We start from the raw sequence: 23,938 nt of genomic DNA, 5'->3' as shown, positions 1-23,938 counted from the left end.
TTGGCTAAGATAAGCAACGCAGCCTGAAGTTCTGTCGTGTTCATAAATCTGACTACATCTGACCTAATGCACATTGCTAAGGGTTTGCATAAATATATTATTTCTTGATCTACAGCCTTATAACTATCAGATTAATATTTATCAGAGTTAGGCTTCAAAAACACACTAGAAAGTCACTTTAATTGGAAGTAGTCGGGACCCTTGTAAACATGCCAGAAACATCCACTTTCATCCGTGCCTATTCTATGAGGAACTCGCACCCAGGACCCTGTCCCTTTCAGGTGCACGGTTCGCCTCTCAGAGCGCATGTACCTGAAGCCATCAAGGGGGTCGGGCCTCTTTAACAGCACACCCAGGGGCAGCTGCATGTAGCCAGTCTTAAAAAGCTCTCTCTCCAATCCCTTAGTGCAGAACAGAGACTAGACCTTCGGACAGAAGGAAGACAAGTGGCCTGGCCCACCAACAACCTCCAAAACTGAAGACTCGTCTCAAAGACCATTTGGCTTAAAAGGAGAATTAACACAATCCTCTCAACACTGTGGCCGTGGTCATAAACTTCCTTGAGAATCTGACCAAAATATGGACCCTCTCCTCAAGAAATAAGGACGCGTACAGACATTCACAAAATTTAGAATAAAATTTCAGAGAGCTTACGGACTCCAGAAGTGTTCTACGGGCCCTTTAAGAACCCAGGAATCCTGGGACAAGATTCCCCCAGGGGCCACCGAGAAGGCTTCCTCACCTTATCGGTCTGAGTGCTTTCATGCAGAATCCTCGTGTCGATGGCAGCGGCCAGCAAGTTGTTGGCAGCGGTGATGGCATGGATGTCCCCAGTCAAGTGGAGGTTGAACTACAAGTGAAACGAAAACATCTCCCTACTTGTTTTAGACAACCGCGGCAGTGTTCAAGGGCTTTCTGAACAAACAAAATATTATGCGAGTTACATGGCCTTATAATGAGCTGAGCCCCTAAAACAGCCTAAACCGAAAAACCAGTGCCAGGGTCTTCTGGTCGACCACAGGGAACTCCTGAACAGAATTCTGTCGCAAATTCTCTTCCTTTCTCAGGTGAAGGGTGAGGCATTCTGATGGACTTAGTGACTGGTGTCCTTATTTTGTTTTTCCTTATGGCAATTTCATTTTTACGCATTATTGTATGAGTTACAAAGGGCATTGCATCAAATATACGTTGGAATGAGGCAGGGCATGCAATAGTAACAGAGTGATGTAAAACATGACAGAAAGGCTGAGAAACAGAAAACACATCGTTCTCACAGCTCGATTCTGCTATTTTCTTTCCAGTCTTACGGGCACACATGACTATCATTTGTAGAATCAGCACACTTACAATTTGGCACCTGCTTTTTAACATTAACTTCTTATTCTGTAGTAATCTTGTTTATGCATTGTTACAATTTATAGGGGCTGTGTAATTGAGCAGATGCACCAAAACTGTTCAGTCTCCTATGCCTGGTAATTGAAGTGGATCCCAAGTTTTCACTTTTGCAAATAACTATACAATTATTTAAAAAATGCATGCTGCCCTGGCTGGTGTAGCTCAGTGGATTGAGCGCGGGCTGGGAACCAAAGTGTCGCAGGTTTGATTCCCAGTCAGGGCACATGCCTGGGTTGCAGGCCATGGCCCCCAGCAACCGCATACTGATGTTTCTCTCTCTCTCTCTCCCCTTCCCTTCCCTCTCTAAAAATAAATAAATAAAATAGTTAAAAAATACATGCAAATCACTTTTTAAAAAAAATCAGGCGCTAATAAGCGATATATTTCCAGCAGTGTGGTCATGGGGTTCGAGGACCTCGATAATATCGCCATGCGGCTTCTTGGAAGGGCTGAAGTGCCGCCCGATAAAACTGCCAGATCAGTGACCTCAGCGACGAAGTGACCTTTGGGCTGAAACAGTGAGTTAACTTATTTTAAAAAGCGGGGTTCTGTTTTAAGTCCCATTTTTTTTCATTTGTTGGAAGATTAACATTTGTACTTTCCGGTTAAAGACTTATAACAAAAAATACATAATCACTAAAAATATGAAAAATTAAATATTTTATAATATTTGTAATTTGAAATATTGAGATCATAACAGTATAATAGTTTATACCTTAGCTTTTGCACTTAATGTTAATAGGACTGGCATTTTTTATATCATTAGTCTTCAAAATATAATTTGATGTCCTGTTATTAAGACATTTAAGTTTTCTCTCCCAATTTCTTTAATGCTATAAGCTGTGAAGGGAAAAAGGTAAATGGTTTTTAAAATTAATTCTTTGCACATACAATTTTTCCTTAGGATAAACTAAAAATGAACTTATTTGAGCCAAAGGGTATAAATATTTTTAAGGCTCTTGATACATATTGCTAACGCCCCTCCAAAAAAGTTTTACCAACGCTTTCCAGCAGCGTATAAAAGTGTTCTTCAGGCCCTGGCTGGTGTGGCTCTGTGGATTGAGCGTAGGCCTATGAACCAAAGGGTCACTGGTTCGATTCCCGATCAGGGCACAGGCCTGGGTTGTGGGCCAGGTCCCCAGTGGGGGGTTGCATAAGAGGCAACCTCACATGGATGTTTCTCTCCCTCTCTTTCCCTTCCCCTTTGTCTAAAAATAAATAAATAAAATCTTAAAAAAGAAAGTGTTCTTCAGTCTCTGTCAAAATTTAGTATTATTACTATTTTTTTTAAAATCACTGATTTAAAAAAATCACTGATAGTAGTTTTAATGTAGATTAATTGGATCATTAATGAAGATAAACATTTCTTGGTTAATTACTACTCTTTTCTGGTGTTTCTATTGAATCCCTTGCCCCTTTTAGAACTGTGATACAAGGTTTTCCTTCCTGCTATCTACCTGGTATCCACTTGGATGTCCACAGGCCCCCCAATGGGACTCCTCTGACCTCCTCAGGCCCAGCTACCACCCATGGTGTCCCTGGTCGTCCACTTCAGTAAATAATTCTATAGACTTGCTCCCCCCGGTAACATGGGTCTCATCCTTGCCTACCCTCCTTTTCTCACCCCCCACGTCTCATTCTACAAACATCAGGAAACAGGTCTTAAGTCACTGTCATCCTTTTTTTCCATCCTCACTGCCACCAGCCAGGGCTAGGCCACCACCATCCTTTCTCCGGGCTACTTGCCCGGCCTCCTTCCTGGACTCCTGTGTCGGCTCAGGCCCGCACCGATCCACTGCCGGTACAGAAGCCAGAGCGATGTTTAGGAAACCCTGTCCAGATCCCTTGAACGGCTGCCCGTGCTACTTCCAGTCATGTCCAGCCTCCTGCCTATGATCTTAAACAGGAGGAGAGAGCTGGCCCCAGCCCGTGTCTCCACCTCACTCTCTCCACGCCCCGCTGGCCCACGGGCACACGCTCGTGTCCTCTTGGTCCCCGAACAGGCCAGACTGTCGCCTGCCTCAGACTTTCCCACAGGCAGGTCCCACTGCCTGCACTGCTTTCCCGTATTCTACAAGGCTGGCTGGCTCCTTCTCCTTCTTCAAGTCTTGGTATTTTCACTCTCAATTCATCAATCCATTTGGAATTCCCTTCTAATACTTTCCCATGATCTCTTATTAGGTTCCGTCCAGCACACCCTGCCTGTTCATGCAGTCCGTCAACAAACATCTCCTCAGTGCCAAGCCCTGCGCTCAGAGTAGGGGCAGAGAGCTGAAAACGATGGGGAGGTCCTTGAACTCCAGGAACAAACCCACTGCTTGCCTGTCCGACCTACCCGACCGACCACCACGAGGTAGTTCCAACTGTCTTATGCCTTAGTTTGGCCCAACTCCGAGCCATGCAGCTGAGGCCGTATGACAGCTGGACACCAACGCCCTTTCAATGTTTGCTGGCTAAATCCTGAGCAGTTCCTGGGCGTGGTCTGCATGCTCGATCCCCAACCTGGCCTCCTGGCTTTGGGCCTTTCGGCTAGAGAATATAACTCTTGGAAGTGCCTGAACTATTTTTTCTTACCCCCAGCCCCAATAACGGAAGATTATCCAGGCTTCCCTGGGTAAACACCTTTCCTATCCCTTTGACAAAACCAACAAGTCTCTCCTGGGGTGCATCGACTATCGCTGGGCACTCTGCTAAATGCTGGGGCCTGGGGTCTCTAACTCACCATGGCTGACCAAGCCAGGTGGAGACGCACACCAAGTAGGAGGGAGCTCAGAGGCTGGAACAGACCCTGGGAGCATGAGCTGGGCAGGGAGGGCAGGAAAGGGAGAGCATCCCAGGGCAGGAGTATGCGAGGAGTGTGACTGGGTGGGGCGGGGGAGGGCTGCACGTGGGTCCAGAGACAGACAGGAGAGAGATGGCGCCACAGCAGCCCAGGAGGACCCACCACACTGTGCTGGGTGTGCAGGGATGGCCTGACCACTGTGCTGTGCTGGACAGGGACGGACGTGCTCAGTCTTGGGTTCTGGGGAGACGTCTCAGGGCCTGGACTCAGAGGCCGGTGCAGAGAGGAGAAGCGACGAGGACCGGTCACCGGCCAGATGCAGGAGACAAGGGCGTGGTGGTCGGGGGCAGGGGGGTTCTGGAGAATCAGTACCAGTGGCCTTTCCGGCCCATTCTGGGGGGAACTAGCTGATTCTGGGGTCTCGATGTACAGAAGTGAAGACTCCAAGCCCCCCTGAACTTGGCAGTGCAAACAGTGATCGATGGACACACAGGTCTGCTTCCTCTTGCCCAGAACCCTCGAGGCCAGAAGGGTTTTGGGATTCAGAATCTTTTGGAATTTAGAGACGTGATGTGATGTCCATGTAATTTACCTATAAAACACCCCAAGCAGGGCCCAGGGCAGCATCCATTCATCAAAAACAGCATCTCTGGAGCAAAATGTATGAATATTTACACCAAGCGGCGCAGACAAGACCCATAGGTGGCTCACAACAGTAAGTGTCGGATTTTGGTTCTCAGGGCCTTTAGGACTTTGGAGTTGAGCACGGTGGGGCTGTGTTTATGGGGACACAGAAAAAAAAAGTGCCAGGAAGGAAAAACAGTGACACACGACACGTGTCCCTTTGCGATCTTACCTCCTCCATGGGAATGACCTGGGCATAGCCACCGCCTGCAGCTCCCCCTAAACAACAGAGCAGGCACCATTTAGAGCGAGTCACCAAGTTCAGCTACGCAGACAAACAGAACAGAGCCCCAGGGACTCGGCTCCCCAACCCCGACAGGGGGGCACGGGGCTCCCCAACACCAACAGGGGGGCTCGGGGCTCCCCAACCCAACAGGGGGGCATGTGCCTCCAAGGCAGTGAGAGACATGAACCGTTTATCCAGGTAGAACAGAGCGGGAAAGAATGCTCACAGTATCCAACTGTGCAATTTAAGGGCTTCGGTTTCCTCATTTTAAAAAAAAGGGTACGAGTGACAGCAAATGCCCTTGCAGCAAACTGAGATTATCTTATGGATTTGTTATTCAATCCATGTGGCTGAGATTCATTAAAGCTGTACACGCACTGAAGTATCAAGAAACTGCGTTAAAAAAAAAAAAACCATCTGATAAACTCAGACTAACACATTATAAACTTCCATTTATTTTAGATAGTAATATATATGATTTGCCTTGCTGCTTGTCCTTCAAAATTATAAAACTATTACATTAAAAAACCTTATTTTTCTTAACATAATAAGAATGCCTTCCATGTCTATAACCTTTTATAGTTCATCCTGCTTTTTCTACACCCTCTCATTTGGTCCTCTCCTTAACCTGGTAAGCCTGGCTTATGTCTTTTCACTCTTTCTTACAGATACAGCTCAGAGAGGTTACAACTGGCTAAAGGTCACACAGCCGTAAGAGACGCAGCCATGAATAAAATCTCGATCTTCTTGCTCCAAATCTAACATTCGTTCTACTACATAATGTGTGACATGTTGAGTTATCAGTACTTAATGAGTTGGCAGTTATTAATATTTGCAAGAGTAATATAAATATACTGCTAGAAACCACAGTGTCCAGAACAAACTGTAATTAGAGTAATAGATGCTATTGTGAACTGAGTTGGAGAATGACTTTGTGATAAATCAACAAAGGAAGAGCAGTGAATGGGACGGTGCCAGACGCTGGCCCAACCGCAGCCAGAGAAGAGTCCCACCCCATCTCCGTCCACAGCCGGTCAGTGTCCGGAGCTCCCTGGGCCCCACGCAGCAACTCCAAACAAGATGAGACTTGGGTCTGACCGAAAGGGTCTCTAACTGCTTGCATGGAAAGACCCCTCCCCATGGTTGGGATGACAAAACACTAGCATAAATGGTGGGGTTTCAAAATTGCTCGGCAAAGGAAGGTTCTGATGAAACAGAAGGATTCTGCTGAAGGTTGGACTCTTGAGCAAGAGACCTGCCCCTGTTCAGGAAACCAGCGGGATTGACTTCTTGGGTGGTCACACCTTCAAACCCTGACTGCAGCGCCCTCTGCAGGAGGACCAACTTGGGGTGACCTCCACCTACGGAGCATGGAGGAGGGCATGCATGTAGGGATAAAATGCACTGGTTCCCCTGATGAGTTTTAACTCCACGTCTGCTGATGATGCTCTTTTCAAACTTTTCTTTAAGATTTTACCCCCACCCCTAATCTTGCTCTGAAAAATATCCTAGTTGTGTAAATGATGTACCTTTAACTCCGAAAGTCGGCCCCTGAGAAGGCTGCCTCAGACAGGCAAAGGAGTTGATGTTCAGGTGCGCGGTCAGGGCCTGCACGAGTCCAACGGTAACTGTGCTTTTCCCTTCTCCAAGAGGGGTGGGTGTGATCCTGGTTTGGGAGAGGAAAAAAGTGAGTGACTCTATAACAATATTCCTAGATAATCTATGGGAAATAAACTTACGGTACCAAAGTCAAATCAGAGGATATGAGGAGAGAATATTCCATTTCAAAATCCACTTCATCAATTTCCTCAAACCATTATGGTCTACCCACAGCACAAAGGCCACGCAGAGGTTACATCAACACACAGACACAACTTGACCGAGAGACCAGAAAAAGAGAATTCATTAGGCAGTGGCGCTAATAACATCAACCTTAAGAAACCGCAGAGAATCGTCTCTCGAAAAGGTTTCAAAACTTAAGCTTGTGTTGTTTCCTGCTGATGGGTAACCTGGCATTTGCTCTTCCAGGGCCATTTACTGGGGACATAATGTGGGCACAGGGCCTAACTCAATGGTCCTGCGGGACCTCACACAACTCTCAGGACTAGAAGGGATCCTAATGTCCCCCACTCATCCATCTCCTTCCAGACACCAACACCCAGGCTCGTCCCCACCGTGTTGGAAAACAGGCAGCAGTGGGAGCTCATTGCCTCCGGAGTGGCTCTTTGCTTCCAGCAGCTTTTACCGTTGGGAGGTTCCCTGCCCTGAAGAGGAGGCATCTGCATTCCTGTAGCCTCCTGTCTTCTTGGTGGCAGACACACTGAGCCTCATCCCTTCCCGCACAGACCACAGACCCTCAGAAACTTAGAAAAAGGCCAAAGCTCCTAAGCGCACCAAGATCATCTGTGCCTTGGGGAGCTGATCGTTGGCCATGACACCTTGTGGAGCTGAACGTCGCACGTGCGGATGTAACAATATCACAGCGCCATGGGATAGGACAGGCAGGCCGGTACTGCATCCCCACGTAAGACCCCCCCAAAATTGTTCCTTAGCGTCTCCTAACCATTGTGACAAGTTTTAACAACTATCACTTGGGCTTACAACATTGTCTTCTGCGCGTTAGGTGGTGAGAGTCAGGTGGTCCAGGACACTCCGCCAAAACAAAACTGATGGTAGTTTTCTGGATTGCAAAATCTAGTGATATGACCACAAAGAAGTCACGCCCTTACATACATCGTCCGCAACTATCTCAGACCACCAGAGCCACGCAAGCGACCATTCATTCAGCAAATGTGTATTGAGTAGTACTATGTGCCAGGCTACTGGACCCTGGGGACACGCTGATGACCATCGTGGACTATATCACTGCCCACACAGAGCTCATGATTGATGAGAGGCATGGACAGATCGATCAGCAATGATAATGAATGTGATAAGCACTACTATAGAGGGAACAGAGCAATGACTATATTATAAGAACACATGAGAGGAGGGTCTAACTACATCTGGAACATCAGGGAAGGCTTCCTGGAGGAAGTAATATCTAAACTGAGACCTGAGAAACAAAGAAATATAGTTAGACAAAATTGAGGGTAGGTTTGGGGTTGTCCATATGCTAGGCTCTGCATTATACTTATTGGGTTACTTAATTTTATTCCCACTTGACTCATGAGAAAACTGAAGCACAAGGAGTTCAAGTAACTTGCCCAAAGTCACACAATTAGTGGAAACTGGAAATCAAACCCAGGCAAGTATCCTGACCTCGCAAGGTTATGCCTGTGGATGGAAATCGTTAACTATAATTAGTCATGTAAAGCATGGGAATGGACGAGATCAGGCAGCGAGAGTGAACAGAGTAAGAAATAAGATAACACAGTTGTTAAGGAGGTTTGCTCTTAGGGAACAGTCAGAAGGGAGAACAAAAGGAAGCCACAAGAGCAGCCTAATGTGAAGGAAGCCATGAGGAGGAGGCAGGAGCTACAGGGAGTCTCAGGGAAAAAACCAAGGACGTGTCCAGAGTCTGAAGAGGTCTGAAGCCCGGTGAGGACCGAGAGGTGGTCACTGGATTTAGCAGCAAGGAGCCGGGGGAGCAACCCTCCGATCCCCCAGCCACACAGAGCCTGGTCGCGTGAAAGCTCGGAGTTACGTGAAGGTGTTTATGCTTCGAGTCAACTTCCTACTTAACTGAGCACTCACAGTTTGCAAAGGAGTTGGTGGTTTACTTAAACTTCACACGAAGGGTTACATTTTCGGTCCCAGGGATGTGCTCACAGAGCTGCCAGAGACAGCCAAGAGCGGACCCACCCAGGGATGACCTCCTCGGAACTGCAGCTCACCATCCAAGTCTTAATGAGAAACACAGGACGGCTTAGCTTTCTGCCAACGGTTCCAAGTCAGGAAAAGCTGAGAGTAGGAAGTCTTTACTGGGGGGGGCAATAAAAGGAGAGCCACAATAAAAATGTATTCCACCTCGTTTCTGCCTGTGGCATCAAACTGTGGTTTGGTTGCCACCCCCACGTCCTTTGCTCAGCTTCCAAGTTATCAAGCGGACACAGAAAACAAGCATCGTGTCGACTTCATTTCTTTTTCTATAAGAACCGAGAGTTTACGGAGAGCGAGCTGTGACTTTTGTTCATTATTTTTCTCAACTGCCCCCCCCACCCCGGTGGACTGATCTGCTCCCTCGACTATCCACGGCATTTATCCTGTGTTTATTCCACACCTTGCCAGAGGGCGTTAGTCTAAACCTCTGGACACGTCTGGTCCGCACACTGGCCGTGGGCTCACTCGGGTGAAGGATCATGCCCCACGTCACTGCATTCCCGTCACCCGTGCAGGGCACAGACTGGCACGAAACAGTTGACAAAGGGATGTTAACACCTCTTCTGAGACAAATGTTTACGACACCCATTATAAAAACTTACTGACCTGCTCTGTGACTACTTGGGTGTGATGTGAGAGAAGCCTGCCACTGACTCAAAGATCACATAGGGTGCTTACACAACACAGTGGCCAAACTCTCCAAATCTGCAATCTCGTTAAACAGCGTTATTGCCATTAGCCGTGGATCTAACCGTGAGCTCCAAACCCGGAGGCTTAAACAGCGCACGAATGCATGTCACTCATCCAGGTAGCGTCATGAGGTGAAGGGTTTTTTAAAGAAGCCGTTCGTTATCTAATGATAACCCCCCCCCGTCCATTCGGCTGTGTCTCCGTCACGTGTTGCGGAGGTCCACAGTCCGGAGGTCCTGTCACTGGGGTTTCTCCTAACCGTCTCTGTTCTAGTTTGCAAGAAACACAAATAAAAGAAAAACCCATAGATATTTTAAATAGCTACCTGAGGCAGAAAAGCACAATCTTAGAAAAGCCAATAAAGGTTACTTTCTCACAGACCAACATAAGGGGTTGAAACAGGAAAAAAAATTTTTTTAATTAAAAAGTAAAAAGAATCAAATCAAGTGTTCGGCCCTCTACAGAAAAAACAGTGACATACATAATTTTAATTTTTCTTTAATGTGAAATTGACTCTCTTCACACACCGATCTGGGCTTCTTTTTTAACTGCTCTGTTCAAGCAACTCAGAGACGTTCTAGAAGCTTCTGCACAGACACCGGTAAAGGGCCAACGGAGACCGCTCCGGCACACACAGCCGGTGCCCCACAGCTGCACTCCGAGCTGAGCTCTCAAACAAATTCCTTTTCATTAGTGTAACTGGGAAAATATGTAAAACTCAAGAGCCCCTAAGATTCCTCTGGCACCCTTCCCTGAACAATTCCCAATACTTTTCATTTTGTCAGGCAGAGCAAACAGAGTGATGTGTAGGTGTAAATACCATGCGATGTGCAGCTGATGAAATACAGATGATTCTGACAAAATAAGAGATCCTAAAGCTTGAAGAATAGCCTTTTAAAACAAATTAATCTGTTCTGCATTTGGGTTATTAACAACAGAAAAAAAAAACGTGAAGCCGTTGTTTTATATATTCATCCCACTGTCGGTATATTGAAATCGCATTCGCGCGTAAATTGAAATGTACAATAAGAAATAGGTTACTCGGGTTTATTAAAAAGTTTCGTGGGCATCTGAGCTCTAAAGCACGGGGAAAGCTTTACGTTGCAGTTTTCAGACAAAAACGCAGGTCACAGAGCAGGGTTTATGGCCTGATCTCCATGTGTATGAAGGGCAAATGCATGGATCGAATCCTGGCAGGAACTACAGGAATTTTTAACACTTCTGAGTAACGAGAACGTTAGTTTCCCTCTTCTTTGATACCCTTCTTTATGTTAATTTTGTAAGCAATGAGCCGATATTATTTTCAGAATTTTTTTTAAAAAACCTTTCAGAGAAAGTCTCCATTTAATGGAGGGATTATTTGTATTTCTACAGAAGTGTATAATGGTTTGATAATGTCCCTTCTCCACGACTGACTTGATCCAAAGTACAAATGTGGAGGTAAAACGGTCTGTTTTACACTAATCTCAAGCCCCCAGCTATGAAAAGATTAGATATCGAAGGCAGTTTACAGATTAAATATCATACGTTGTGTTGATGGGGGAGGTTTATTCCTTCCTCAGAGAATACAGCACGGGATACATTTTCCGAAACCCTTCAAGCGCTGCTACAGATGCACATATATCTCAAAATCCTCCCCTTACAGCTTTTTTCTTTCTCGAAGCAGTTGAAAAGAGCACAATTTAATTTTCGTTCCTTCATAGGTATTTTGCTCAGTCAGGAGCCTACACCACACTTTCACGAAAGAACCGATCTCTTTGGGACAAATTTGCACTAGGGAATTCAGGTTTAATATTCATTTCTGTCCACAACACGGCGGCCTGGCTTCTTCAGCTCAATTGCACACATAAATGTCAGCGCGAGGTGGTGCAGAGAAGCGGTCTCCTAGGTGCAGGCCGATGTAGCTGTAACCACCAGCCATGTTACCGGTCATTGTCCAGCACGTGGCCGGAGGCCAGGCTCTGAGAAGGAGGACTTCAAGTCGGGAACCGACAGCAAAACCAGCAGAGCTTGTTTCAGAAGCATCAACGTTGTGTTCCTGGCTAAGGGCAGGGCCACGTCTACACTGTGTTTTTGTGCCCAACATTGAGAAGCCCCAAACAGAGTAAACCACAGTCGCTCCATATGAAAAAAAGGTGTGTGACTGTTCCTTTGTAAACTGAGTTTTCCTTCAGTCCTCCCACCCTAAACAGGGTGAGACATCCAGCAAACCTACCCACCAAGATCACCTACGCCTGGGAGAAGGAAAGGAAATCTGTGGATAAGACAGATCTGTGGATGTGGCATTTGCTTTGGAAGCTCTCAACGTCCAAGTTTGTTTACTCACTGCAAACAAACTTGCGTCGAACATACACCCGCGAAGCAACACTGACGAGATGCGTGCTGCTGACCCAGGAACCCCCCTCTCCTACGCCCTGGTCAGCCTTTCACAGACTGGCCCAGGAGGGCCTGCAGGTGGGACCGACACCTCTCAGCAAGGAGCTTTCCTGCAGCTCAGCTCAGACGTCGGACATTAGGGTTCGGATGGGGAAGTCCTGGGTTGGAAAGAACCCCATTGAGGTCGGGAGTGCAACTCTGAGTGAGCCGGGGAGCCTGAAGCAGAAGACTTGAGCCGCAGGCAACCGAGGTGCTGCAACCAGGTATGAATTCCTCAAAACCACAGTGACTCTGAAAGACGCTGGCAGCCAACTCCCCTTACAAAACAGTAACAGAAGGAGCTAAAGAAAAAGGCAAGTGGGGCCCTGGCTGGTGTAGCTCAGTGGATTGAGCTCGGGCTGCGAACCAAAGTGTCACAGGTCCGATTCCCAGTCAGGACACATGCCTGGGTTGCAGGCCATGACCCCCAGCAGCTGCACATTGATGTTTCTCTCTCTCTCTTTCTCCCTCCCTTCCCTCTCTAAAAATAAATAAAAATAAAATCTTAAAAAAAAAAAAAGGCAAGTGGGAAGGGGGACGAGGAAGGGAGAGGAGACACGAAATAATTACTATACCATTAAAAAGGTGACATTATGCATGATATCATGATTTTTTTGGTAGTTTTATCTTCATTTGTAGTTTTGAAACACTGAATTCACTCTTTAGTGAATTCCCAGGAATTACAAATCCCTAGGAAAAGTCTAGGGATTTTTCCTAAGGAGACACAGGGCAGATGAACAAATACGCAGGCCCAAGGTTGGCAATTTTAGCACGGTTTATAATGGCCAAAACTGGTACACGATTTAAGTTCCCAGCAATAGAGAACTGGTTACACGAATTATGGGGCATCCCTATGATGTTTCAAGTCTATTTTTCTGCCTCCACAGACTCGGAGCTTGAGAAACACGCTGTGCTGTTACCGGTGGCTGGGCCCCAGCCACGCTTCTCCGTGCTGGGAAGATGCGGGCCGTGGAGCCCACCCCCATCATCTCAGGCGTTTCTACCCCTCGCTCCGCCTGCGGCCCCCTCCCCGGCCCCTGCAGAATCTCCATGGGAGCAGTGAAGTGGTGCGAAGTCTAGGACAGCGCTAACGCGGCTCTGCACTGCCTGCAGGGAGCTGCTCACTGCGGCACAGTCAGGGCACTGCTGGCGGAGCCGCGTGAGCAATCTCGCTTCTGGCTGTACCCGTGTCACCACGGTCTCCAAGGGGAGCAGCTGCTTCCCCGGGGGGCTGGGGTCTGGGATGTTCCCCACTCTTGTTTACGCTTTCTGTAGTACTGAACTATTTCTACAACGAGTAGGCATGATTTTTACAAGCAGAAAAAGAAACAACGCCCTTAGATTTCATAATTAAATATGTAAAAAGAAAGTTAATTATGAATCAAGTCCAATGATAAGAAACGTCTCTGCCTGTGAAGAAGTCTTTGTGCCTCCAGCCTTGGCCTCTGTGTCATAAGCAAGGCCGTGCGATGAAATTATAAAACAGCAAAGGAATTTATATGGTGTCTGGACGTCCCCTCAGGTCACGCTGAATGAATATTTGAAATCCCTTGTTTTCCATCATTTTTTCAGCTAGTAAATGCATTTCTTTTTTTTTTTTTAAATAAGGAAAGTAAAGCAAATACTCCTCTTCATAAATACTGGGCATTTGTCTTTGGCCCAATATCAACTAAGAAATGCAAAAAAATTTTATAGACATATATATGGACTGAGCTTTTACAATTCAAACACGTCCATAATAAATATTAGAGATATGAATAGGAAAACCAAAGTTTCATGGAATTATCTGGACCAAAGTTTCTGGAATTACCTTTGACACTAAAATGTCATTTCTAAGTTGAACACAAAAACGCCCTGCTCAGTTCAAAGTATTTGACTTTCAAGTCTTGTTTAATTTTTATCCTGGAAACTGAAGGGACAAATCCAAGGTGGGCAGCAAAGGTGATCAAAACACAATGTGAGAAACAAAAAATAAAGTACTGAATTAGTGACTCGTTATACTTTGTGTTTTGTAGAGACCAGTTTGTTCTGCCCTGACAACAAAAACATACCTCTCGTCTCAGGAAGGAATGCCAAGCGCAATGGACACGACAATGTCAAATCTGAGTGGAGGACGGATGTGAGGACTGATGTACATACAGGGAAGAGAGTCTGACAGGCACGTCTTGTTAGTAAAGTAACATTTAAAGTGGTCTTACCCGGCAACTAAGACGTATTTTCCATCTGCTTGATCCTTCAGCCTTTCCAGCAGGGACAAACGTACTTTGGCTTTGCTTTTGCCATAGATTTCAATCTCATCTGCAAGCAATCCTATCTCTTTGGCAAGGACGTCCACGGATTTTGGAGTCTGTGCTCTTGAAATCTCAATATCGCTGGAGGGGGGAAACACATAAGAGGCAAGAGTCTTCTCAGCTTAGGTGGTCGCTGCTGGAGTGAGAAACAGCCACCCACCATGCCGACACCTGAATCAGTGGGATGGCTTCGTGGTCCCTTCTCCCGAGCATTACTGAGCCAACAATGAACGTACAGGGGAAGACGGTATATTGCTTTAGAGAAGCAACTCTGAAACACCAGTAAAGACCCCAGAACTCTGCCCAGGTACAAGGACAACACCGATGCCACAGGAGAGGAGGCTGTGCAGAGGGGAGGAGGCTGTGCCCGTGAGTGTAAATCCATTACACAGCACGATGCTTTCTGTGGTCACTGCTGCATTCATTAACCACAGGCGAGTTACCGCATAATGCTCGCCCATTGGGCTTGTCACATGTGTCTTTTGGCTCTTCAAAAGTGTGGAAATGCTACTTGATCTGTATCCATATTTCCTCTCTTTCTTATTTCAAGTCCAAAACCGTATTTCAAAATGTTGGATTAATTACATCACTGTAATGGACCCAACGCCCACAGCTCAACAGGAAACACGGGAGCTCCCAGTGTCCCTGGGCAAACGCTGTGTCCCACTTTCCCATCCGGCCAGACGGGAGCACCGCTGCCCAGCCCATCTCTCACGAGGGCTACGAAGCTCAGCATGCTCCGAGCTTCTCGGAGCCTTTTGGGGGTTCGGGCCGTCCATCTCTCTGCCCGCCCATCTACCTGGGAGTGAAACTCGGCAGGCACGAGCCCGAGTGTGGGAGAGCAGGTGTCGGAGATGGGGAAGATGGCCACCACTTCTGGGACAGGCCCTGGAGGCACAGCAGTCTCCGCACTGGTGGGGGAGGGCAGATCACCCCCCTGCTCTGGTTGCTTTCTGTTGCTACTGCTGACGATCTACTCCCAGCCCCCACTGGACCCCACGGCGGGGCTGACCTTGGCGCACGAAGCAATAGCAAAGCTACCTCCAGGCCCCACTTCTCTGAAGGGCACCTTGGGCCAGAAGTGCCGAGCTCTGCGTCCCCAGCCAGGCTGTCCCTTCCCCAGCCCCCGGCGTCCCCCTCCCCTGTCCCCCTTTGCTGCCCAGGCTCCTGCTTCATTTTACTTTCCAAGCTGCCCCTCCCCCCGCTCTGTCTCTCTCTCTCATTCTCTTTCCTGCCATAACCTCCTAAATCAAAGAGCCACTCTTGGAAAATCTTCAAGGTTTCCTCTCTTCACTTAGCTAAAGAGTGACAGGCACATCATTTTGATTTTTTGAGTAATCTATAAATTATTCAGTCTGCCTTCCTTTTTCCCAGTGGCGCTAGCAGTCAAATTTGGTTGAGCAATCAAAGCACTCCCCCTCCAAGAGGAAGTTATTTTGATTTATGCAAAGACTATGGTATAAAATTGGGTGGAGTCCATCTTAATTAATTTATTTAATTTTTGCTCTCTGTAAGTAGAAGTTACTCATTTACTTTTAAAAAGTAAGGTCCTATACCAAAATAAGTAACTTGAACAGTATTTTAGGAAACACTACAGAACTACAGGGATGATGCTACAAAAAACAGCATTCCTTGGAGTTTATGTATTAAGGAAACAGAAGATGACAAAGGTGTTTAGTCTATTTCAGGGGTGAAAGCAAAGCCTGGGAGGTTTCACCAGCTTGGGGGGTATAATTGAACTCCAGCGTTCAGTGGCTGCGCAAAGAAAAAGGGCATTCTCAAAAGCAACCAGTTGGCAAGTGAAAACTTAGCCCATTACTGCTGACACTGTGCTTCCCAATACTGGCCGATACAGGATCCCCTGGGGAAGCTGGGGCCACCTGGGGAAGTGCCCGCCTTCTACGGAAGGGGCGGGGCCCACTCACGGAAGCGGGGCGGGGCAGCCAGCCAAAGAGGACTCATTATGGAGAATGCATTTCTCTGGCTCAGCTATCTTATCTAACTATGCCGAAAATGCCGAGGCTATGTTCTCCAGTTTGTGTTTCCAGTTTTACACGGAGAATAGGCAGCTTTCACGTCACTAAATCCCACTCTGAAGAAAGCACCCACCCGGACCATCAGAACACACTCCCACAGATGCTGATGTTTGGTGTGGTCGGCGGCTTCCCCAGAGCAGGAGCCCACGTGGCCCTAAAACCCAGACGGCACATGTTGGGGATTTCTGACACTTGCAAGCATAGTCCCATTATTACATTACCATATTTGGTCAAATCTAAGACACCATTATTGTATGGACTTACTGTAGGCACATCGTGACCTCAGAAATTAAAAAAATAACACATATTAGAAATGATAGGATATGGTAAACATGTTCATCATTATTTAATTTTGGAGTACTTAAACGATAGAAAAAATAGTGTGGCAGTTTAATTAAACGACCACTGTCGAAGCCGTAACACCCCAAGTCATGCCCTGCACTCCCTGGGTCACCTGCGTATCCGAGGCAGTGTGGTGAGCTGACATCCCTATAAAACAAACCACCGGGTACCTTGGTACTGGCGAGAGGGGCTGGAGTTTCAAGCAGTGGAGTCTCCACCTCGTGTACTGCTGCTCACGAAGCCATCGCCGGCCGCTGACCACCATGTTCTTTGGTGGGAACAGAAAGGGAAACCTGTTAGAGAAGGCAGAGCTGACCGGGCACGTGTCTGGGCTGTCACAGTACTGTCTAGGGACGTCATGCCACGAAAGGCTGACCATGTTGCACACCAACTCCAGTGACTAACAGGGATAGTTTTATTCTCGTGGAATTAAATTTGTAGGTCTTTCTTAAACAGGAAAATGGAAGCTGTTGTGTACTGATAAAACAGTCCGTGTTCACTAAGGCATCAAGTTCACAGATTAAAAATCACAGAGTGGGTTCTGCATCTCGATTAGAGAGGAGAAGTGAGGAAAACGTGAGAATACATGAATAATCAGGTTGGATGCCCAGCTTCCAAAATTTGTAACACCATTTCGAGTATAATCCTTCTACAGTTGATAGGATGCAGTAAGCAAATAGAATTGTTAAACAGTAACGCACACAGAGGAATAAAATTTGGCTTTGGCTGAAATGTAACGGAATCCTCACATCCCGTTCTGAATGAAACGTTTTCACTGTGTCTTGCTGTGCAAGAAAGAAACCACCTAAACCTGGCTTCTGTTTAACTCTGCCGAGGCTTGAATGCGAGCCTCCGGTTTCTCCGCTGGCAGCTAGTGCCCCTGCTGGCCGGCACCGTCCCTGCAGGCTCCAGCACCAGGCAGGAGCTTGCACAGCAGAGGCCTGGAGACCCTGGGATTTCGGTCACAGAGAGGGTGGTGGTTCCAAAAGATAGCCACAAATCCTTAATACTCCTCCTGTCTGCAAGAGGGGAGCCCCACTGTGTCCTCTTGAACGTGAACTAGAGTGGGGGCTCACTTCTAGTGGAGAGGAAAAAGGAAGTGGAGGTATGAGACTTTGGAGATAAGGCCATAAAATCTACTGCAGCTTCCTCGTTATTTTCCTGCAGATGGCTCATTCTGGGGGAAGCTGGCTGCCACGTTGTGAGCAGCCCTGCAGGGAAGTCCACATGATGGGGAAGGAGGCATCCTGCCAACAGCCACTGAGGAATTTAATACCACGTGGCAGTGGCCCTGTGAGCACGCCGTCTCGGAAGTGGACACGCGGCCCCAGTCAGGCCTTTGCATGGCTGCCGCCCCAGCATACACCACGGCATGAGGGACTCAGAGCCAGAACCATCCAGCTAGGCTGCTCCCAGTTCCCCAGCCCACAGGAACTGTGAGATAATAAATGCTTATTGTTTTAAGTTGCTAAATTTCGGGGGTTACTTACTTTGTAGCAATAGATAACTAATAATGAAACCTGATTTGGGTCTGGGCCCCACACCTGTCATGTGACCAAAGGCAAGTGACTGAATTTTTCTGAGTCTCCATTTCCTTACCTATCTACCATTATCTGGGAGGGCTGTTGGGAGAATTAAATGACCTGGGTGCAAAGTGTTCAACGCTGCATCTGCTAAGCAACAAGAGAAAACCGGTAAAATAGTAGTGACTACACATCAAAAGCTGCAAACTCTCAAGCAGCTGTGTCTCACACACCTGGATCCGCAGAGCCGCGGCAAGGAGGCTCACGTCATTTTCCGTGATGGGACCACTGAAGTGTTCGCCCGGAGAACCGCGGCCAAGCTTCCCTGCGACGAATTTGAGAGAAAAAAACGACTTTCAGCATATTGTCATTCGTGACCAAGTGCTCTTTGTGCAAAGCCGGCAGGCACACTGAATGCTCCATGTAAGTCGGGAGGCAGTGGCACGCACAGCCACGGGGAGGTCAGCGACCCCTAGCGCCACTCGGGGCTCTCAATGGGGCTGCAGACTTGAACCGGCTTCAAGTCTTACCTCCGCCTCTTGCTAGCGGCTGGGACTTGGAGCCTGTTAACCCATCAGGGCAGTGTCAACTCCACGGAATTTTGTGAGAACTGAGTGTGATATGGTATGTAAAGTGCTTGGCACATGGTGTGTATGTTTAAACTATATAATATAAATATATATAAACACATATATAAATGTATATAAAGTAAAAGCAGTTCCACTCATGGGTACACGGTATAGGAAGAAGGACACGACACGTACATGAGAAGTCTAGCCAGAGAGGTACGTACGGGAAAGCTCAGGCTTTCTTGGATAATTTAAAAAACTCCTGCCATAAAAGCATTATGACCAATTTCCCATCGAAACTGAGGCATTTTAGAGTATTAATTTTGGGGATTACCTGATTATTAAAACAGAGAGGTACTTACAAGAATTCTACATTTCCCTCCTGTGGGCACTTTAAAGTTTATAAAAAGTAAATATGCATGTAACATGCTTTAGCCTACATCCCCCCTTAGAGAAAAGAAACATTTCTAATAGCAACTCTTTTGAATGAAGAAATAAGAAAGTCTTTCCCTCTTTTCTGGCCATTTCACTTTTGAAGGATCAATTTTGCTGACAGTCCTTTGCCAGAGAGAGCACAAAATACTTCAGGGTAAGTGTTCTGTGATGTCCTATTGTCAAATGTATTAAGGGCGCTGGAAACCCATGTCCCTCTGGTATTATTTAAAGATTAGCAACACTTCAGTTTTATAAATCATATTCAGGCAAATGCCAAGAGTTTAAAGCAGGAGAGGGGTTTGTTTTGTTTTGTTTGAATCACTAGAGATCCGATCTGAAGGTCTTGTCCAACCGCTACGGAAAAGAAATATGCTTCCCTCTATCTTTAAATGATGGGGACACAGGAAAAAGCTACATTCTAGGAACTGGTATCAATTTAGAAATGCATGTTCCCGGAACGGAATCAGAAATACCCATGCGAATAGGGAATATTTTGCCTATAGAATTACACAGTGAATAATTCTTCCCATCAGCTCAACCACCGCCTTGCGCATAGCAGAACGTGGCTAAAGTCAACAAAGGCTTTAAAACACAACAAAAAATGCACACACACACACACACACACACACACACATTTTAAACCTTAGAAGAATCTTGTATGAACCAATATTCTTCTTTTTGGAGAAAGTTATCTGAATTTCAGTAATGCTTTTGTATCATTTTCCTTCCACTATATTGCATCCCATGAAATTAAGTGGAATGCTTTTTTAGGGGAAAAACGCGAGATGGCTTTTCTCAAGGCAAAGGGATCAGAAGTCACCGCTACTTCCTTCTGTGCACTATTCTGTATTTCACAAAGCTGCTAACATGAACACTGTATCGCTTCTGTAGGAGGATCAATGCGTCTTAAAACTAAATTAAAAATCCTGAATCCAGAAACCCTGAAGCAATTGAGATGGTAACTCGGTGAACTAGGAATCCATCCCTAACAAATTTCATGGCTGGAGAGGACAGGAGAAAGGAAATCATGATCTCACTCCCCGCCCGCACGGAGGGTGGGCCCCATCCCGAGGGCTGTCCGCACTTGGCCTGGGCGTCCAGCAAGGGTCCGGTCCCAAACCAAATGGGTCTTCTCACTTCCCACTGAACACTCCCCATTAACTCATGGCTCCTCCGGGGACGAGTCAATGAATCACTTTAAAAGACAGCCTTTCATTTGTAATTTTGTTTTTAATGATAACCAAACTTTCTACAGGAAAATGTAAGGCTGAAGTGTTACAACACTTTCCCTGGAAATCAGAACAGGCTTTTTCTGACGGGCGCTGCTCCGAGACCACCCCGGGAACTATGCCAGAATAAATGACATGGGGAGGGGGGGTGGTGGCAAGTTCTGCAGTCTTCCTGCCATCTCTGCCGCAGGGAAACGAACCAGCTTTTTTTTTACTTTGTGACAATCTGGCTGAGAACACCCTTCTTATCAAAAACACGCTGTGTGGAGCCCATAGACTGAATTCTAAATATTTTCTCCCCCTTCTAGAACAAGTTGCCAAAAAAAAAAATTTATGTGAACATCTGAAAACAGAAAGAGCTAAACATTACAAATTAGTACAGATTAAACTTTCAAAAAACATGGATGGTAAGTTTTTAAGTCAAATAAAGTTAATGTGTTAAGTTAAATACATTAATGGTAAAACGCAGTAAATAAAACTTCAGTACAATTTCTGTAGAAATGCTCAAGAGTCTCACATGTAACTGAAAACATCGGACTGCATTATCAAATGAAAATGTGTTACTGTTTTTGAAAAGGATGTAACGTAAGAATACAATTAAAATGAGTATTAACTTACATAAGCAGGCCTTTAGAAATCAGCCAAACCAAATTAAGAAAGAAATTAATATAGATTTGTTTATTCTAAATGGCTGAGCCTTTAAAAAAGTAAAAAAAACATTGAATATATTATATCAAAAGAACTAATTAAAATTTGAATTAAAAAACACTGTCAACAACATATCTCAGGGATAGGTCCAAAACATCTAGAATTTCCTAAAAAAAGAAAAATTAAGCAAAATGGGTAATACTTAAAGTTTGAAAGTCATAAGCAAATATTCCAACTCTAATAGGATAATGATTAAGTTATACACATGTCTAATTTCCCTAAGGCTACCTTCTTACATTCTCCAAAGGTCACTGGACCTCATTCTCCCTTGGGCGTGGCTTTTCAGACAGAAATTTGCATCCCGCTAACATGAGTCTGCAAGCTGTGTTCTGTGCATGGCCGTGTGGCAACAGGGAAGCGGAGCAGGGAAGTGGACCACATTTACTGGCAGCTGCTATGAGCTGGCCCCTGAAGTGGGCATCTCATTTATTCCTCGCAATAGCCTTGCTCTCACCTTGCCCACAAGCACAATGAAGAACAGGGAGCTTACGTTATTTGCTCAAAGTCACACAGCCTATAAGGACAATGCAGTGAAGGTGAAGACAAACCAAAAACCCCTCTTGTCTGAGTCAGATCAATGCTGACCCCAAATTCCACGTTCTTTCCACCCTATATCCTTCAGGCCCCTCAGAGGGACGGCTCCCAGTCTGCTGGGACCCTTCAGCCTGTTAGCAGGAGCCCTGGCTGGGATGCAGCCAAGGTTCTGCTCCACTCCACACTAAAGACAACTACGTTTGCTTGCAATGATGCTATAAACTATTCTGGTCCACAACGTTGCTGTTTTGATCCTGTTCTCTGGGCCCGAGACATAAGACCCATTTCTCCTTTGTCTCATTTGCCACATCAGGAAATGAGTCCTCACATTGGGGTGCCAAATGGTCTTGCTAAATTAGCAGGCAGAGCATTACAAAGTCACAGCCCACTTCTTTCCTTTGAAATAACTGTTGAACGATAACATTAGTTCTCCTTCTAGCCAGAACACTGAACACGGCTATGTCCCTGTTTTAAATCTAGGCAGAGCCGTGCCACAGAAGGGTGGGCGAGCAGATCCAGCGAGTCAGGAGTGACTGTTTTCTGAGCCCTGCTTCTGGGACGTCAGCCACCAGGGGGATCTCGCCAGAGATCAGGTATTCAGTAAAATGCCTCCATAGCATGACCTCACATTCATCACCACATCCCGTCTACTTTCACGAGGGTGAGGAGGAGGGCGGGAGAAACCCCGTACCATTAAGATGAGTAGGAAAATTTCACTATCAGACTCTCCCTTCATTCGACCACAAGTTTATTAAAAATTCTTGTGTTCTTAAGTTTAAATGAAAGCATCGTTCCTGTTAGTCAAGACTGAAAAGTCTATTCACTGTTCCAAAGGGGCGAACGAGATTGTATGAATGGGGGGGATCCTTCATCAGTTTACTCACGGATGACATTTTCATACTAATCAAGGAGGTTAAAACTTTTGACTGTTGAGGAATGTAATGCTATTCTCAATAGTGCTGACCGAAAAAAATGTTCACCCATTTCATCAGCACAGCATTTCTCATCTTTGTCTTCACCCTGCCAGCCCTGCTTTTACGTGGGAGACAAGTTGGAGGAAATATCTAAATCTACAACCAGCTTAAAACTGTAATCGGAGTACAACTCTGAACTGAGCCCATGCTTATTCATTCAGTTAACACTAAGTATTAAATGAGCACTTACTATGTGCTAGGCAGTACTCTGGGCTCTGGGCACTCAAAACAACCAGAAAACTATGACTGGACCAGATGCATTTAAAATAAACTAACTAACTGCAATCAGTCTACACACAGAATTGATAAATGACAATGTAAGGGTTTGGTGTCCCCCTCACCCCCATAGAATCATTACATTGAGATCTAGTATTTTAAAGGATGTCTTAAAAAAAAAAAAAGGTCCTAAAAGAAATTTATTAAAAATAAGGCAGAGTTTCACTAATAAAATCTGTCACCTTCATATGAGGGAGGGGACCCCTAAAAACCTGGAATCACCTTCTGGAGGGCAGGCCCCTTGTTGTCCAGGCTTCCCCACTGGGTGAGTGTCCTAGGAACCCATCTGTGTCACTGTACCAGCTGGTGTTGCTGTGAGAGGCTGCGTTTGGCTCCAGTGAATCTTTTTTTTTTCTTTTTTTTTACCAGTTTATCTTTTTTCAAGACTCTTTCAACACATTTGCCCACTTCATGATGGGTGATTTACGAGTGCAACTGCCCACACTGGGCTGAAATGTTTAGCAGCTATTGACCAAAAATGTCGAGACTACAGTGTTCCACCTTCTCTATTCTCCAGATCTGGCCCTGAGTAACCTTTTTGTTTGTTTTCTAGGATGAAAAAAAGTCCTCAAAGGGAACCAGTTTGCTGCCGTGGAAGAAGTGAAACAAACAAAAAAAACGGTAGAAGCACTAAAAGGCATCGAAATCCACTAGTTCAAAAGCTGTCCTGAGCAATTGAAAAAACGTTTTGATAGCTGTGCTACATCACATGGAGAGTACTTTGAGGGTGCCTGAAGTTTAAACACGTAGGAAAAAATACACATTTTTTTTTATAAATAAATTCCAGGATTTTGGGTCCCCCCTTGTATAATCGTGGGACTCGAAGGGAATCCTAAAGAACGTGGAAACATTCTCTTATCTCCAGCCAGGATTATGCCAAAATTGTCCTGAATATATAAACTCCAATAAAAAATTGCAAGTAAATGTTATAACAAAGAAACATTCATTGAAAGAAACAATGTCATAACTGACTTTCCAACAAGGATTCCGAGCAGCGGGGCCAATCT

General features: G+C 45.9%; 1 protein-coding gene across 2 annotated transcripts in view; it reads right to left on the bottom strand.

Annotated features, from left to right (window-relative positions):
- MTHFD1L (methylenetetrahydrofolate dehydrogenase (NADP+ dependent) 1 like) overlaps positions 1-23,938 on the bottom strand; it is a 167,131-nt gene that overhangs the window by 113,358 nt on the left and 29,835 nt on the right. For both annotated transcript variants that reach the window (XM_036024892.1, XM_028510604.2), the window contains exons 9-14: positions 18,440-18,531; positions 16,854-16,951; positions 14,213-14,386; positions 6,617-6,753; positions 5,034-5,080; positions 743-850 (exon numbers count right to left, since the gene is read on the bottom strand). In XM_036024892.1, the coding sequence (XP_035880785.1) occupies positions 743-850; positions 5,034-5,080; positions 6,617-6,753; positions 14,213-14,386; positions 16,854-16,951; positions 18,440-18,531 (656 nt within the window). The remainder of the gene's footprint in view (positions 1-742; positions 851-5,033; positions 5,081-6,616; positions 6,754-14,212; positions 14,387-16,853; positions 16,952-18,439; positions 18,532-23,938) is intronic.

This window comes from Phyllostomus discolor, chromosome 4 (assembly GCF_004126475.2).
Source record: "Phyllostomus discolor isolate MPI-MPIP mPhyDis1 chromosome 4, mPhyDis1.pri.v3, whole genome shotgun sequence".
Lineage (NCBI taxonomy): Eukaryota > Metazoa > Chordata > Mammalia > Chiroptera > Phyllostomidae > Phyllostomus > Phyllostomus discolor.
The sequence above is the reverse complement of the archived record's forward strand: the minus strand, read 5'-3'. Positions and strand labels throughout refer to the sequence as shown.